This window comes from Carettochelys insculpta, chromosome 1 (genome assembly GCF_033958435.1).
Source record: "Carettochelys insculpta isolate YL-2023 chromosome 1, ASM3395843v1, whole genome shotgun sequence".
Lineage (NCBI taxonomy): Eukaryota > Metazoa > Chordata > Testudines > Carettochelyidae > Carettochelys > Carettochelys insculpta.
In genome coordinates, this window is record NC_134137.1 from 84333736 (window position 1) to 84351162 (window position 17427).

The 17427-nt window shown below is 41.5% G+C and overlaps 1 protein-coding gene across 6 annotated transcripts in view; it reads right to left on the reverse strand.

Annotated features, from left to right (window-relative positions):
* Positions 1-17427, reverse strand: part of DACH1 (dachshund family transcription factor 1) — a 523814-nt gene that overhangs the window by 36856 nt on the left and 469531 nt on the right. For 4 of the 6 annotated variants that reach the window (XM_074988756.1, XM_074988763.1, XM_074988788.1 and 1 more), the window contains 3 exons: positions 14454-14597; positions 13924-13992; positions 11333-11880 (listed from right to left, as the gene is read on the reverse strand). In XM_074988756.1, coding sequence (XP_074844857.1) covers positions 11705-11880; positions 13924-13992; positions 14454-14597 — 389 coding nt within the window. In that variant the 3' untranslated portion in view covers positions 11333-11704. Of the gene's footprint in view, positions 1-11332; positions 11881-13199; positions 13734-13923; positions 13993-14453; positions 14598-17427 lie in introns of those variants that run through there. The other 2 variants (XM_074988779.1, XM_074988771.1) reach the window with 2 other exon arrangements.

Consider the following 17427-nt stretch of genomic DNA (forward strand, 5'->3'; position numbering starts at 1 on the left):
AGAGTTACTCATTAGGATCGCGATAACGGTTGGGCATGCCACCAGCTACAGTGAAAATACTTTGTTTTGGAGAAATTTCTGTTGGCGTACATAAATTAATTCAAAGTTCTGTACGGACATTAATGCTGGTTTTTGGTACGAGGCATGCAATTTCATCAAGTTGTATGGCACTGTACAGATGAACAATAAGACCATGACATTATTTCTAACTCCTGCAGCCAGCAGTTAAGTAGAATGTTTAAGTTAATACTCAAAAGGAAATGATGCATTACTGCATATGAGATGCAGGCCTGATCCTCAAGTACTTTAGTAAGGCCAATCAAAAACAAAAAGAACAGTGTGGATGGGAGTTTCAAAGCAGCAAAGGAGCAATGGGATTTGGGAATCTATAGGAATCTATCACCATTCGATTCTTTTGAAAGTCTCTGTCATACATTAAAAGGTACTTTGAAATATTATGTCTGTCATGTAGCATGAGACAGAGGAGAAGAGAGATGGAGAGAATATAGCCATCCTTCTGCCTCTAGGGCTCAATGTGTTTATATTGCTGGAAAGCCAACATCTTGTGTAAAAGACTTTGGCATCAGTAAAAGATGGCAGGTATCACCCCCTAAAAGACACCATTACAGCTTTGCTCTATTCTATTCCCTTTTTTGCATTTCTCCCATAGCTTAATTCACTTCTCTCATCTGAATGTGTTAGGGTAACACTGGAGAATCCTGACAAGCTACAAACTTTTGTAGCTTTTGTGAAGCTACATCCTTTTGATTTCTGTAAGTGATTATAAAAGTAGGCATTTAGTTAGAGATCTCTCTGGTCTTCAGAAATTTAAGAACCAGTGAGAGGAAAAATCCCGAAAGTCAGAGTGAGAAGAACTGCTCTTCGATGTCAGTCTTTTCTCAAAGAGTTCTCACTATGCTATGACCTGATATTCCATGGCCAGGAATTGATGTTTTCACTGTTGGAGGGATCCAAACTCCTTCCTGTGAGGTTTTTGTCCCAGATGATTTTAGGTTCTGTTCAGCCGAAAGTCTGAGACACTGAAACAAGTGCCTGTGGAGCTTCCAAACCAAAACTGAAATTCTGAGACAAATTAATCTCCAAGACGAAGCCATCCAGTATTTTCTCTTTGCTTCAACTGAAACATCCTTTTTCCTGCATGGGCCTGCAGGAGTCAGTTCTGTGTTTCCCCAAGCAGCCATGGCATAAGTAGCAGTGATGGTTCCTTGGGAAGCTATCCAAGATGTCTGCAAAAAGAGATCTCCTGTTCCTTCCAGGCTTCTGACATCTTTATGTTCAGATATTAGCTTATTTTCCATTCTAAAATGCTAAACTTCTGCATTCCCCAGTGTGGCACTCTGTAACTCAAAGCAGCACCCATAGGCCGTGTCTACACGCGCACGCTACTTCGAAGTAGCGGCACTAACTTCGAAATAGTGCCTGTCACGGCTACACGTGTTGGGCGCTATTTCGACGTTAACATCGACGTTAGGCGGCGAGACATCGAAGTCGCTAACCCCATGAGGGGATGGGAATAGCGCCCTACTTCGAAGTTGAACATCAAAGTAGGGCACATGTAGACGATCCACGTCCCGCAACATCGAAATTGCGGGGTCCGCCATGGCGGCCATCAGCTGAGGGGTTGAGAGACACTCTCTCTCCAGCCCCTGCGGGGCTCTATGGTCACTGTGTGCAGCAGCCCTTAGCCCAGGGCTTCTGGACGCTGCTGCTGCAGCTGGGGATCCATGCTGCATGCACAGGGTCTGCAACCAGTTGTCAGCTCTGTGGATCTTGTGTTGTTTAGTGCAACTGTGTCTGGGAGGGGCCCTTTAAGGGAGTGGCTTGCAGTTGAGTCCGCCCTGTGACCCTGTCTGCAGCTGTGCCTGGCACCCTTATTTCGATGTGTGCTACTTTGGCGTGTAGACGTTCCCTCGCAGCGCCTATTTCGATGTGGTGCTGCCCAACATCGAAGTTGAATGTCGACGTTGCCAGCCCTGGAGACGTGTAGATGTTATTTCGATGTCGCTACATCGAAATAAGCTATTTTGATGTAGCATGCATGTGCAGATGTAGCCATAATCTCCACTGTCATTTATGTAGGATGTTTTGTACAAAGTATGCCTTATGAGGCATCGTTTTAAAAGTCTTGATCTGTTGAACATTAATACTGATCTGATTGTATGTGCTGTCACTGTGTGTGGAGTTATGAAGTTTTGCTATGTGTGTATTCCTGAAATATTCTGTAAAGTTGGGAACACCCACAGCCACCCATTAAAGTACAAAAAGTGAGCAACCAGAGCTGGTGATGGCTCCGTAAAGAGGAATGCACTCACCCAATGACCAACCCAGTCAGCATCTCTGAGAGTATGTACACATAGCAGCCTTATTTCTAAATAAGCTATTCAGGAATAGCCATTTTGTAAGGCTGTATCTACACGTGCCCCCTCCTTTCGGAGGGAGCATGTTAATGAGGCAGTTCAGAAGATGCTAATGAGGCACTGACATGAATATGCAGTGCCTTATTACCATAATAATGGTCACCCACTATTCAAAAGTGCTGTATTTGGAACACATGCTGTCCATGTAGATAGGGGCCTTTCAGAAGGACCCTCTGACTTCAAAAGCCCATTCTTCCTGAAATAGGAAGTGCAGACTTTGAAATGCAGACCAGCAGTGTAGATGTGAGCTGCTTCGAAATAAGCACTCCACTTCAACATTCCCTTTCTCCCAATTAGCTTTGTGGGAGTATTTTGAAATGGATGCTACACCTTGTGGAATGAAGCTTACCTATTTCAAAAGAAGCCAACTGCTATTTCAAAATTATTTCTAAATAGCAGTTGTGTTGCGTAGATGCTAGCAAAGTTAATTCAAAATAATAGCTGTTATTTTGAAATAAGTTTGCTGTATAGATGTACCTTGAGAGAGCTCACGGACAATAGAGGCAGACCTCCAAATCATAAGCAAATATCTTTCCAGTAAGCTAGAAGACATTATAAACAGGGGAAGTGATATAATGATGTGACCTTACTCCCTCACAGAACCCAACATCTGGAAACATGTCTAAGATAAAGAATTTGAATGGGGAAAAGTGGTCCTGGGCATGAGGAGAGTCTCAGCCTGGGACTATACTATCTATAAGGTTGAGATGCTGCTTAAATCCTGTTTAGTTTATAGAACTCAGATTGCAACAAATTACTTTTATTTCATTGGTAGCCAGTTTCTATGCTTACTACTTATAATCACTTAAATCTATCTTTCTGTAGTGACTAAATCTGTTTTATATTTTATCTAAAACAGTGGGTTTTGGTTGAACTACTTTGGAAATCTCAGCTCAGTGTACAAAGGCTAATACAGGTCCTATTCACATTGGGGTAGGGCACGATTAGACAGAAGGGAGAAATTGAGAGGAATAGACACAGTGACCTGGGCACAGAGGGACAGACACAGACACACAGAGACAGAAAAAGGGAGAAGAAACAAGATGCACCACCAGAAGCAAAGTAAAAGGAGTGACTAATGGCATAGGAGGTTAATTTGTATATGGACACTATAGTCACAGAAGCCCAGGGAGAAGAGGGCCTTACTGCAAAAGTAATTCTTGGCATTGAGGGAAGTAAAGGGTCTGATATTTTAAAGGAAAACCCCTCAGATTGCTAATAATTTCAGTAAATATGGTGGACCCCCACAATTAAATTATGGAAGAAATTTATCAAGGTAAGATTTTAAGGAAAGTCATTTTAGTTAAGCGTGTTACCAGAGGAAATTAGTAAGCAGTGGGACATTCTTCCTGTAACTAGAGTTCTATAATGATGGATAGGACTGGCAGCATCACCCATTACTAAAGTTGTCTAATACATCCCTGTCTTCAGTTGCTTATTACTTTGCCGAACTCTACTCACTTGGGCTGAAATTTTCCATGCTTCGTGTCTGGCTCAGGCTGATTGACTAATTTTATATTAAATTCTAACCAAAAGAGTTCAGCCCATTTTTAAGATAGAGAAAATGCATTGCTTTGGACATGTTAAAAATTGGGATGACTTTTTCTTTGCTCGGCCTTATACCGTGCTTCCTTTTGGACTAGAATTTAGCAGAGGGTGGCTTTGTGTCAGAAATCTACCTCTTCCTGTCTCTGTGAATATCCTTCTAAATTTGGCCACTCTGAAAAATCACGAGTTATGATGAAAGTGGGTAGTAATGAGACAAAGACAATGAGACAAACAGATGGGAATGGGAACATGCATGTGAAACTGAGGTGGCATGAGAAGCCTGAGAAATGGAGATCAGTGAATGGGTAGGCAGGGACAGCGGGACTTGGACAAGGAGCCAGTGATGGAAAAGAGACAAGACTGGGACTGGACTTGTTTGAAAGGAACGTGGCAGAAAGTCTCAAGCTTGAAGGAAGAAGAATTGCTGACCATCAGGACATGCTGTCCCCTATAGTCTGGAATGAACTCCACAGTTCCAAAATCTTACCATTCCTTTGATGTCAGCAATTACTTGAGAAACCCTCTGGTAAAGTGTGTGCCTTGCCTCCTCTACTGCTGCTACACACAGAGGATGACAATCTATTTTTGGTATCCATCACTCTATTAGCTAAAGTTGCACAGGTCTGAATCATAGATTTAAATGTTCCAGCTCTGCTTCTGAGGCATGTGAGTATTAATATGATGCCTCATGACAACAAATCTGTTTTTTAGTCTTCCTTTTAAAAATGCTAGGAATTTATACAAATAAAACCACATTAAAAGATTATTAAGGTTGCAAAGACATTCAAATATTGGGAAATGCCACAGTTAAGGTTACCTCTCTTTAAAGAAAGAAAACCCTAAACAATCAGTGCTAATGATACTAATCTCCTTTGTAAAGTACTTTGAGGCCTTCTTATAAAAATTGCTATATAAGAGGTAGGTATTATTTTTTCTGTTAGTAAATAAGGCACAGAACCACACAGTGAACAATGACTATAAAGCATAATACTGAAGCTGCTCATTAAGTGAGAACCATCCACCCTCTGCTCTGCATGAGGCCAAGTTTCTGTGGAAATAATAGTAAGTGATCATGCAATTAAAGGCTTTATCAAAATACTTCGTACAAAAGGACTGAATTAAGGTTGCACAGACTTGCTTAATTCTGGCCTTTCCTAACTTTGTGGGCTTGACTTTGCAGCCTTAAAAATGTTCTTTGAATATGGTTTATTCTTGTCATATTAAATGCCACAAAGCATTGAAAAATGCCTATTCAATTTTTTTACATCAGAAATACAATTGTGTTCATGCAGTGCATCTAGGAACCGCATCTACCTGAAAATACACAGTTGTCTCAGAAGTGTACTTTTCAAACAGAAGACAAGTAAAATGCAAAAGAATCAAATATAAATGCTCATTTATTGAGATTATTGCTCTCATTTTCATTGTTTAATAATAGATTAAAAGAGTTTCAGGTGATTTTCGGAAAACAGTTCAGGTTATGTTTTCAGTCAGGGGACTAAAGATTCATCTAAATGATTCCTATTAATGTTATAGCAACTGCAAGCAGAGCCTGTGACCTAAAAATCTGCCCAATATTTAAACATGAGTTCAAATGTTAAGTGCCTGGGATGTACGCAGTCAAATCAACAACATACTAATTGAATCAGATAATACATATAGCAATACCAAGGGCTAGAATGTGCTTCATATTTCATAGGCATTCACAGGAACCTTCCCACTATGCCTCTGTACAAAGGGACTGGGTATAGTCCTAATGCCTGTACACTCTGAATGCAATGACTGGAGTCCTTCGTACCGACGGTGTTGCACGAAGCCCCGTTGGGCCCAGGTGACTGTGAAATACTGGTCATACCTGAATACAGGGTGCAGAGGGCCCAACAGCCACTATGGGACACAGGGTAAGATAGGCCTGGGGCCTGGCTCCGTGCCCCTGGACTGGGTGGGGCCAAGGGCAGAAGGTGGGGGGCCTAGGGCAGTCAGCCCTCTGTACCTGTGCAACCACAGTGCTGCCCCTCCATTTAGAACCCTTCAGAGCGGTGCAGCAGTGGCACTTCGAAGGGGCTCAGAACTCTGGCCACCACCGCTGCCAAAGTAGCAATAGAGGCAGCTGGAGCTCCAGGACTCTTTGAAATACTGGGCCCCAGAGCAGCTGCCCTCTCCCCACCCTATCCCCTTTTCTCACTGGCGGGCCTGAGCAGGCGCCATACTCTCTTAAGCTGCGTCTACATGTGCACGCTACTTCGAAGTAGCGGCACCAACTTCGAAATAGCGCCCGTCGCGTCTACACGGGTCGGGCGCTATTTCGAAGTTAACTTCGATGTTAGGCGGCGAGACGTCGAAGTCGCTAACCTCATGAGGAGATAGGAATAGCGCCCTACTTCGACGTTCAACGTCGAAGTAGGGACCGTGTAGACGATCCGCGTCCTGCAACGTCGAAATTGCTGGGTCCTCCATGGCGGCCATCAGCTGGGGGGTTGAGAGATGCTCTCTCTCCAGCCCCTGCGGGGCTCTATGGTCACCGTGGGCAGCAGCCCTTAGCCCAGGGCTTCTGGCTGCTTCTGCGGCAGCTGGGGATCTATGCTGCAGGCACAGGGTCTGCAACCAGTTGTCAGCTCTGTGTATCTTGTGTTGTTTAGTGCAACTGTGTCTGGGAGGGGCCCTTTAAGGGAGCGGCTGGCTGTTGAGTCCACCCTGTGACCCTGTCTGCAGCTGTGCCTGGCATCCCTATTTCGATGTGTGCTACTTTGACGTGTAGACGTTCCCTCGCTGCGCCTATTTCGATGTTGGGCTGAGCAACGTCGAAGTTGAACATCGACGTTGCTGGCCCTGGAGGACGTGTAGACGTTATTCATCGAAATAGACTATTTCGATGTCGCAACATCGAAATAAGCTATTTCGATGTTGGCTGCACGTGTAGATGCAGCCTATGTGTTCTGAACAGTGTTGTGCCTAACTAAGGGTAGATCTCGCATGAGCATTGTTGCAAGATTTCTTGCTGGGACCATCCTCCTCTTTCCATTCTCAGCTGTGGCTTAAAACCACAGTGTATTCTGCAACGTGTGTTGCTTAAAAATACCAATCTGCCTCCAAAAAAGGTGTCACTCAGCAGCAAGTGCATCACTACAGGAAGGTGGTAGAAGGTACTGACTTCCTAACTTCTTTCTCACTGCCTGCTCCTTAGCCCTGAAAGCACTAATGTCTTGTGTGACAAGGGAAGTGCTCTCTGTGTCCTGCTGCAACTGCTCAGGAATGCACCCCCTGGATAGCTGGGGGAGGGAAAGTCAGTTTGTTTCCCTGCCAGGCATCATATGGAGTGGGATAGGAGAGATAGCCCAGATCTGGATGGGAACTCTATGCACAGGATCACTTCCCTTCTTACCCCGGTTCAGCAAGTAGCATTCCTTTACCCATGGTCTGATAATCAGCGGGCAGCTAGGCTGGAGAACTTGGATGAAGGGTGGATGAAGGGTGACAGAGGAGACTGGTTTGCTGGAAAAGATTGGGGAAGCACATAATTGATTTTCTCTAAGGTCTGAGGGGAGGAATAGTATAGTTATGCTTGATGGGAGGCAGAAGATCTGCTGAATGGTAATGAACTAGTCTGCTGGGGAGCAGAAGTTCACTTTGTTGTAGAACCAGGAGATGACGCAATGAAGGGAATGGAAGCCAGAGGAGGGACTGACTGACAGAGGGAGATTAGGCTGAAGGAATAATTGGGGCAGAGAAACCATATGGGTGAACAGAAGGCTAAGGAAATAGAATGGGATATCTAGAGAAATAAGGGGAATCATGGACCTGAGACTAGGGGACACTCAGGTAGACAAGATTGACTGTTGGCAAAGCAGTGGTTGAGAGGACTTAGGACACATGGGTTATCATGTTATCAAATGAAATGGAGAAGACAAGAAAAAGGGGACCATCCAGGACAGTGAAGAAAGTTTTTAAAAAAGCAGGAAATGTTTGGAAGAAAGGACAGAAAATGGAAAAAGACTAGGGAATAGGACATCAGAACACATGAGACTAAAAGTGGCAAGAATTGAACAGAATCAGGGTGAGAGTTAACAGGATACAGGTTTCAGATAACATATATTGGAAAAGATGAGAAAAAAGTAATCAGCGGAAGTGAGCTGTGTGTGAGCTGAAAGGCAGTGGAGGAAAAGTCAGGAGTAGATAAAGCTGGAAAAGGAGAGATTTCTACAGGTAACAGGATTTAGTGAGGTAAGAGACAAACAAAGAGGGAAAGAAAGTGGAGTGGCAGGAGAGATTTCTGAGGAAGAACAAAAAATAAGGGAGTCAGCAAATAGTTGCTGTTTTATTGCTTAACAGAAGACCATGTCACAAAGTAATTCATAAAAATCAAACATTTCACTGTATTGTACCATTTTATGTGGGATGAGGAGGTCTTGGGAGACTGGGTTGGGAGCTAAGCATCAAGTGAACCTACAATATGTATGGAGAAGAGGATAACTTGCTTTATTATTTGCTAAAAATCAAACACAAGAAAGAAAACATAAAACTTGTGTTGGCATCAGTGTTTTAAAAGAATGTTTAATATGACTCTGCGGTGTTAGGAGATATATGTGTGCTTGAGGCACATGGATATCAGTCAATGGAAACTAGGAGGAATGAAAAAGTGAATTAAAAGAAGCTTTTGGTACTATAACTGCTCTTGAATGCCTCTGCCAATTTTTGTCAGTTTAGAGTGACATTTTTCTGTTGTTTTTAAATTTATTTTCTGTGTTTTTATGTAAAAGAACCCCCATAAAAACAGCGTGAAACTGACCAAAGGCAAATACAGGGTCAACAGTATAAAGAACTCTGGACAAATGAGCCAATCTCTCTCATTTATCTTAATCACAACAGTGACAAGTCAAAGAAAGAAACAAACAAACAAACAAAACAGGTTTACATATGATTCTTACATTGACAACATCCTTTTACTAGGATGCAATTAACTATCAACTTACTTTTGGAATAATCAGCAATGATTTTATTTATATTCAAATTAATTTTTATTTTTTTCCTAAATTCTTGGCCTAAACTTTGATATTTGAACTAGATATTTCAAAATGTGTATTAAGTTTCTTCTTGTATTCTCATAGCATCTTCCTTTTTGTTTCCCTACTTCACCATACGGAAATTGTAAATTCAGATGTGTAACAATTTTTGATAAACAGACAGTTGTGCCATCCATTCTACCAGAGCTGGACTGGGATGTGGTTGGGAGGGAAGAATAGTAGACAGGGACAAGAAGATTGGTACTGGGAAACATTAAGGTAGGTGGATACTGGGAATGGCTGAGCAAGAACACTAAGGCTCACGGGTGCAGTGGGATGGGAAATAGAGAAAGACTGGCATGGGAGAGGGTCTGGGAGCAAATGGGAGTGGGAGAGATAGCTTAAGATCAGACTCTGGTGGAGGCAGGGTTGCCAATGTTGATGTCAGGAAAGGAGCCAAGAAAGAAAAAAATAGGAATAGATGGTCATGATGATTGGGAAGAGGAGTCCGTGTGTGGGAGGGAAGAGATTTGGATTGGCTGGGGAAGGAGACTTGAAATGGTGGAGAGAGGAAGACCAGGATGAGGAGCTGGGCCAGGGAGAGATAGGAATGGCAAAAAGAGCTACAGGGGACATGGGAAAAAGGGATCAAGCTTGTGGGGAGCAGTAAAGGGCTGGATAGTGTTACTTGAAGTGTGTATGGGGGCCAACTGGGTGATGGTGGGTTGGGTCCTGCCCCCAGAGGTCCTGCATCCAGTGGCTTCTATCCAATCGGGCTAATCTATCCTCCTGTTCAGCTTCTGTACCTTGGCACAGAGTGCAGCTGGGGCCTCCCATTGCAATACCTTACCTCAACCCGCTTCCTGATCTTGACACCCCTGGACCACTTGCTCCAAGTTGGGCTGTAGTGGGCCAAAAATTTGGTAGGACCATAGCCTGGGTGCTCTCCCCTGTCTCTGCAGCCTAAGAGAGAAGGGTCTCTGAGAGCAGTGGAGAAAATTCCACTCCAGAACCAGGATTTGGATCTGGCCAGGGTGGTGGGAAGAAAACCAATAATATTTGAAAAAATTAATAATGAATTATTAAAAAAATCTGTTTATATATGATTTCACATTTCAATTGAATTTGCATTTTAAATAACTGAGTTTAAAATTAAATGTGAATATGGCAATTTATGTTAAGTCCTACATTTACCATAATCTATTAAAATAATTTAATTTAAATACAAAAATTATATCAAGTACTACAAATTTTCTTCCATATTATAAAGAAAATCAAATCACTGAACTAGTGCAAGTTATAGACTAAATACCTGGAACCAGTGTGTGGAAATGTTAAGCCACCGTTTAATAGAAGAATCATCTTTTGCATGCACATAAAGAAATTTTTAAAATTTCTGTTTATTCTGCTAGTTCAGTTCAGATATGGCTAGTTCAAAAATAAGAACCAGGTGGAAGCTGAAAAAGCAGGAAATCTTGTTTTCATACTCCATTTTTCTAGCAAAACTGGTTCTAAAATCTTGAGAGATATTAGAATAAATCAATTTAGTTCACTAACTACAGATAGCTCTCCTTTTGTTCAAGGAATCAGCTAGTTTTAAATGCATAAACTTTTTACAAAACTTTTTTCATGATTCTGGCACTTTTAAACCAGTTTTATTTAACATATAAATTATAAACATTGGGTTAGTGTATTTTAATTGATCTGGAATATCCATTCAAACAGAGCTTGGCACAATTCACACAAACTGATCATTATCTAGGCTGTGTCTATTCTGAGCCCTAGCGCCAACAGTTTGATGCCAATGAGCAGTCTCGAAAATGCAAAATGGTGGCTCATTTGCATATTTGTGCATCTAACATTCATATTCATGAGACTAATTTGTATTTTTGCAGCTGAAATCAAGTGGTATAGACATGGTTCTGCCAGCAAAAACCCCTTTTTATCAGCAGCCCCTTATGCCTTAGGTAACAGAGGTCTGTACATTGCTGCTGAAGTTTTCAACTCTGATGATGAACCATGTGAGTGCTAATATAATACTGCATTGTTTCAGTTTGCTTTTTTAAAAACCTAGGAAATTATAAACACAACTAGCATCTCTCTTGCCTTCAAATAAATGTTGTGTGAACAGTCAAGGAATTATAAATTAGGAATGCCAGAATTGAGATTGCCGGTGCAGTGCTAATTCAACCTCCTTTAATGTGTATGCATTAGAGTACAATCATTGATTACATGATCACATGCTAGTTTTATAATGGGCATTCTCCTTCATTCAATGCACAGGATAAACAGTGGTTTGGGAAGTAGTCAAAGTTCTGTATTAACACAGACTGTTATATGTGGGACCTCAGGTTCATTGGTTACAGAAGTTAGAAGGTGTGTAGTACAATAGTTGTTGAAAGAAAAAGGGTGGTCTCTTGCTTAAAAAAAATAATGCCACCTTGCACAATAGGTCTTTATCCCTACATCTGTCACAATGGCCCTTAAGACTATGGTTACAATAGTGAGTTTTGCCGACTAAATCCTGATTTTGATGACAAAACTAGTAGAACGCCCACACACAAAATGCATTTTGTCGACACTCTGTTGACAAAACTCAGCACTTTCACTGACAGCATTCTGCCATGAGGCATAACACTGATGTCGATAGATTTCGTCGACAAAAAAGCTGTGTGGATGCTCTGTGGAGAGGGGGCCTTCTCTTGACAGACATGGTATTCAGAACAATGGGCCGCCCCATCTGTTGTGCTTCCAGGTGTCTGTTTTGTTGAGAGAGCAGCTGGGCAGTCTGGTCACTGTGTCACCATAGCAGATAGCTCTTCTGACTGGCTTTTCTGTGTAGCCGCACTCTGTCAGCAGAAGATTTGTTGGGAAATCTCTTCCGACAGGGACTTCTGTTGACAGAATGCTGTAATGTAACTGTAGCCATACAGTGTTGACAAGTCTCTTAAATGAAACTATTCATGGGTGTTCATTAATTATATGGTCATCATTTTATGGGTGCCCAACCTTATACCTTCAGGTGAATTCTCATAGCTGTACCGGAAGTCAACAGAAGCTGCGCTTTGAACAGATAAAGTGTTAAGAAAAACTAGAGTACTCTGAAAAAAAATCAAGCACCATTGTTTCAAAATGGCCAACCAAAACTGGTGTACACCTAGACTACAGATATACTTGAGTTTAAAGTGATGCAGCTATACTACTGTAAGTTCTCTAATATAGCCTAAGTCAACAGGAGAGATAGTTCTCCGGTCTACTCAACAACTTCAGCACCTGCAAGCAGTAGAAGCTATATCCACAAGTGAAGCTGTCCCAGTGATATAGCACAGTCCATACCACTGCTTACATTGGTGTCACTTTTGAATTATTCACCCTCTGTAAATGAGACAAGTAATCTGCAGTGTAGACAGAACCTAAAACTTGCTGTGCCTCATCTCTTCCTCTCTAAAATGGGGCTAATATGGTCCCTCACCTGACGGGGGTATTCTGAAGAAAAATCTGTGATGCACTCATGCACTATATTGATGAGCATAACAGAGAAGCCCATGAGGAAATCAATGATTCTGTCTCTACATAAGGGTTTGAACAGTGTGCAGTAAATAAGATATTGGGCCACGCACTACAAAATAAGAATAACATTAAATATTGAATACCTATTCTTCAAATAAGCATTCTCCACCCCATGCTCTAAATGAGGAAATTCAATAGAACTGAATGGAATGGAAAATATAGTTTAATGGAAACTATAGTATTTGCTCATGTCAAAGACAATATCATAATGTATGCACACAAGATGGTCCAATTTAATTTGTACACGTGTCTTTCACAGTGGCATTTTCTAACCTCTGAGTGCTTGATTCTGTAATTATAACATCCTTTTAAGAACTGTTTGTGTGTAATATACATATGCGTTTCTAAAAGGACCTCTTTATTTTAAATTTGTTTGCACTTGTTTTATCAATTAAGGATTTTTTGCCTTTCACTATTTTGCAGATGCTCTCTTTGTGGCAAGCTGGCCACAACCCTTTAGGAATTAGAAAAAGTGATCAAGAAACATACAAGAGGATGTCAAATAATATAGTTAACATGACTGACTTTAAAATGCAAACTAAAGGCAATTGAGAGAGATTACTGCAGCTAATCATTTTAGGCTTGCCTTTGAAAAATGCACCTTCATTTACAGCTGAAAATAAATGTTATTTCTACTGTTTATATTCATGTTGGAAGATTTAGCATAAAGACTCTAGATGATATAATATAAATGTTAACTTCAGAATTTGTTCTTTACTGATATCTTGCTGTTTGCAAAATATATATTTAACTCCATGGAGAAAGTAATATGGCTCCCTTTAGTAATCCAAGTATAAATTTGCTCAGCAGATTGTTTTATTAAAATGCAAATAATGGGATATGGAACATTTGGCAAATGAAAAATCCAAGAGGGGAATAAGCAGTTTTATTTATTGTTAATGTTTGGAGTGGCTTATTAAAACACACCTTGCAGTAACTGCCACTGAATATTAGCTGTGAACTTCTCATCACACCTTGAATATTCCCCATCAGGTGAATCCAGGGTTTCTTTATGGTTAAAAGGCTCACAGTGTTTCAAAGATACCTTAAGAAACATCATTATCCTAGATGTGACTGTACACATTCACAGAAAATGCATTCAGAGAGGTTTGATTCAATCCATCTTAGCTTCAGATTAATTATTCCTCTTCACTTGCTTTATATAAACAAAATTGACCTGTTAATTTAAAGAAAATCTATCAGCACAGAATGAATTCTCTCTTATAAACAACCAAGATGAACTTGACCTTGTTTGAACTTGTTTTGATGTGGCCCAGATGGTAGGCTACATGCTTGAATAGCAGGCTAAAGCAGAACTAAAATTCATATAGTAAGATCCAGATTTATAGCCTTTTGCAAATGCCTACCTTGTATTGTCCTTTCAGCATCTGTTCTGCCCCCGCTGCGGTCAGCTTCTATCTCTGGGGTCAGAGAGTCTAGAAGCACAGAAAGGTAAGACTGACACGTATTTCATTTGACTCTTACAGCCCTTTTCACAACCTGTTGCTCCCATGCTGAATTACAATACAATCAACCTTTGTCACTTTTTTTAATGTTGAACAATGACTGGAGGACAGGACAATTTTTTTAGACTAGGAAGAATAATGAGGAATGGATTTTTAAGCAGAGAGAAAAAACAAAGAATTGACTTTTCAAACTAATAATGTAAAATTGTTCTAGTTTGGACATTCCCTCCAGTGAAGTAAAATTTGTTCATACAAATATTTGTTTATACAGCAAAACATCATGATGGCGAGAAAAGAGTCACCGAAATGGAGGAAAGCAAAGTGGAGCTTTTCCCCAGTGAACTGAAAAATACTTGCAACCCATATAATGAACATATTTCACTGCTTGAATTAAGGGTTAATTGCACGGAGGCAAAAAGCTGTCTTCTTACCATTTAGGGACCTGAGGCTGTCTGTTGATGTTGCCTGTTTCAATGTTTGTTCTGCTTGTTCCCGCCGCTTAGTCTCAAATTCAAGTGCTTCCTGCAATTTCCTTTTTGCCTTCTTTTCTTTCTTTAGCCTTTTCTGAATTATTGCTGTAGGGGGGAAAAATCAGTGCATTCATGTTTGGGTCTGAAATTTTAGATATATAGTTGCTACTTATTATGGGTTGCTAAAATCAGATACAGGTTCCACCTCGCTCATCTGGCAAACTCATGATCTGACTGGTCCCAGATGAGGGAATTTGCCAGATGAAAGGAGGCCCCCTGCTCTCCTGCCAGCTCCTCTTTGGTGTTACCCCACCCAACTCCAGCCCCAGGGCCCCCTTGGCTTCTGTCTGGGCCTCAGCCTTAGCAGGGACTGACACCAAACTGGCCACATTGACTACTAGCCATGGAGATCTCTTCAGCGAAAGCCAGCCTGCCATACATGGCCCAGGCCCTGCGGGAGCCAGCTTCTGACATGGCCACAGCCAAACCCATGTGGCTCCAGCTCAGCCCCGACTGGGCTGCTGGTCTAGCTTGGGCTGGGCTGCTAGCTCTGGCTCTGGCCCTGGCACTGAAGAGACCAGATTTGGCACAGGCAGGGCTGCCAGATCTGCCCCAGCCCCATGGGGACTGGCTGCAGCTGGAGCTGAACTGTTGCCTCTGGCCCCGGCCTTGTAGAGATCAGCGCAGCCCCAGCCAGGCTGTCAGTGCAACCCCAGCTCTGCAGGCACCGAGGCTGTGCCTCTGGCCAGTGACCCAAGCCCTGCTGGCTCCCCTACAGAAGGCAGCCAGGCTCTCTGTACTAAATTCCCACCCTGGTGTGTCTGGTCCGGTAACATCTGAGGTTTTCTGGACAATGGATGTTGCCATATGAGAAACGCTAGGTTTGGGTGTTTCAACCTGAGAATCAATATTTCAGATTCATGGAGAAATTTTCCAGAACTATCTCAATAGAACTTGCTTTTACTGTGCTAAGTTATTTTTATTATACTGTGTTTTGGACTGGTGAAAGCAATGTAATGTCTTCCAATACAGTATAAAGGTTTTTTTTTTAAGTATAAATATAATAAAGAACACGTGAATTCCAAAATACCACGACCACGCAATTGGTAATTAAATTTACCTTTTGCGTCATCTGTAGTGGATATTGTCCTGTCTGTAGAAGTACAGGGTTTTTGTTTGTTTGTTTGTTTATTTTTAATATGACCATCATTGTCTCATCTGCCTTAGCATGTACCTGGTTTGTCAAGCGAAATGTTAACTTTTCCCTGCCTGCTTCTTTCTCCTCCAGAAGGGGGAGTTCTGTATGCAGTATGCCTGTTCCAGCTAAGTGCTATACCTCAGCCTATAGAAAAAGGAGTCTCTGAAAGGGTATCACTCTTTCAGCATAAAATACTTGAATGATCACCTGATGCCTTTCCAAACATAAGCCTAAGCCACTATTGTCTTTGACCCTCTTCCTCTCTCAGGTGGCCATATGTCTTTTCCACCTCATTTTTTTATTGCTTACCAACATCTTCCTTTCCTTTTGGGTCATTATCATCTGCCTCCTGCCCTACTGTTGATGCCCCATCCCTCATAAATTCTAGCAAGAAAAAGGGTGTGTAGCAACCTGACCCTAAATTCTGCAAAAAGGCCCCCTGATCTTTGCTGCATGTCAGCTCTGGGTCTGTAGCAAAGTGGAAATTAGGTAATATTTTGAAATGTATGGGAAACCATTAACAAAATAAGTTAAACATTAATAAAATATACATTAAGGTCTCAGTTCTTGGAGCTCTCCACACTTAGACATCACTTTAGCTGGATATCTTCATGAAATGGGCTTACAGAATTAGGAGTTAAAAGCACCACACAATCAACACTTTTACATAGGAATAATTCAAATCCTCATTTTTATAATATGTTTCTAACTAGTACACAGTCACAGAGTTTAAAACTGCTCTGCCACACAGCTCAGAGAACCTCATTCCAGAAATGATGTTCCTGGTGCAGCAGGGTAGCCCAACCTACAACAAACCTCAAGAAGTTGCAAACAGGTCTGCAGGATCATACATATCCACACAGATCCAATTACATAGCACTGTTATTAGATTATACCATGGACACATGAGACTAAAGCTACCATGTTGTGATATACAAAATTCGAGATAATATGTCTTGAGTGGTTTAATGGTTTTAATAACTTTACTTTAAATAGCTGTAAGTGTCTTTAATAAATAAGAAGTAAACATATGCTACTTTCCAAGTTAAAACCTCATCATGACTACTACTGTAAATGTGACCATGGCAGACAGAGACAGAATTAGCAACGTCTGACTGTGTACTTTCTCATAAAAAGTGATATTATCCTAGTTTTACTACCTGATCAGACACCATATCACAGGAGACATTAAGTGGATAATGTATACTGGAAGGAAAAGATACAGTAAACAAGACAAACAAAATATGTGTATTAAAAACAGTAGAAACTCAGTTAATCCATGTTCCCCGAGACAACTACAAAATTTAGATCTGTGGGGGCAAAGTAAACATAAATTTCTATTGAATTAACACAATCAACAATAGATAGACATGAGAGGCAACTGCCCAGTGCTGAAGATCAGAATAAGATTCATTTAAAGGCATATGAGTTATACATAAAGGCTACGTCTACACTAGCCCCAAACTTCGACAAAGTTTACTAATGACCTGCTGAAATACACATTCAGCGCCTCATTAGAATGCGGGCAGTCATGGCACTTCAAAACTGACGCGGCCCGTGCGGCTCGTCCAGACGGGGCTCCTTTTCGAAAGGACCCCAGCAACTTCCAAATCCCCTTATTCCTAACAGCAGATAGGAATACGGGGATTTCGGAGTTGCCGGGGTCTTTTTGAAAAGGGGCCCCATCTGGATGAACTGTGCGGCTGTGAGCCGCATCAATTTCGAAGTGCCGCGGCT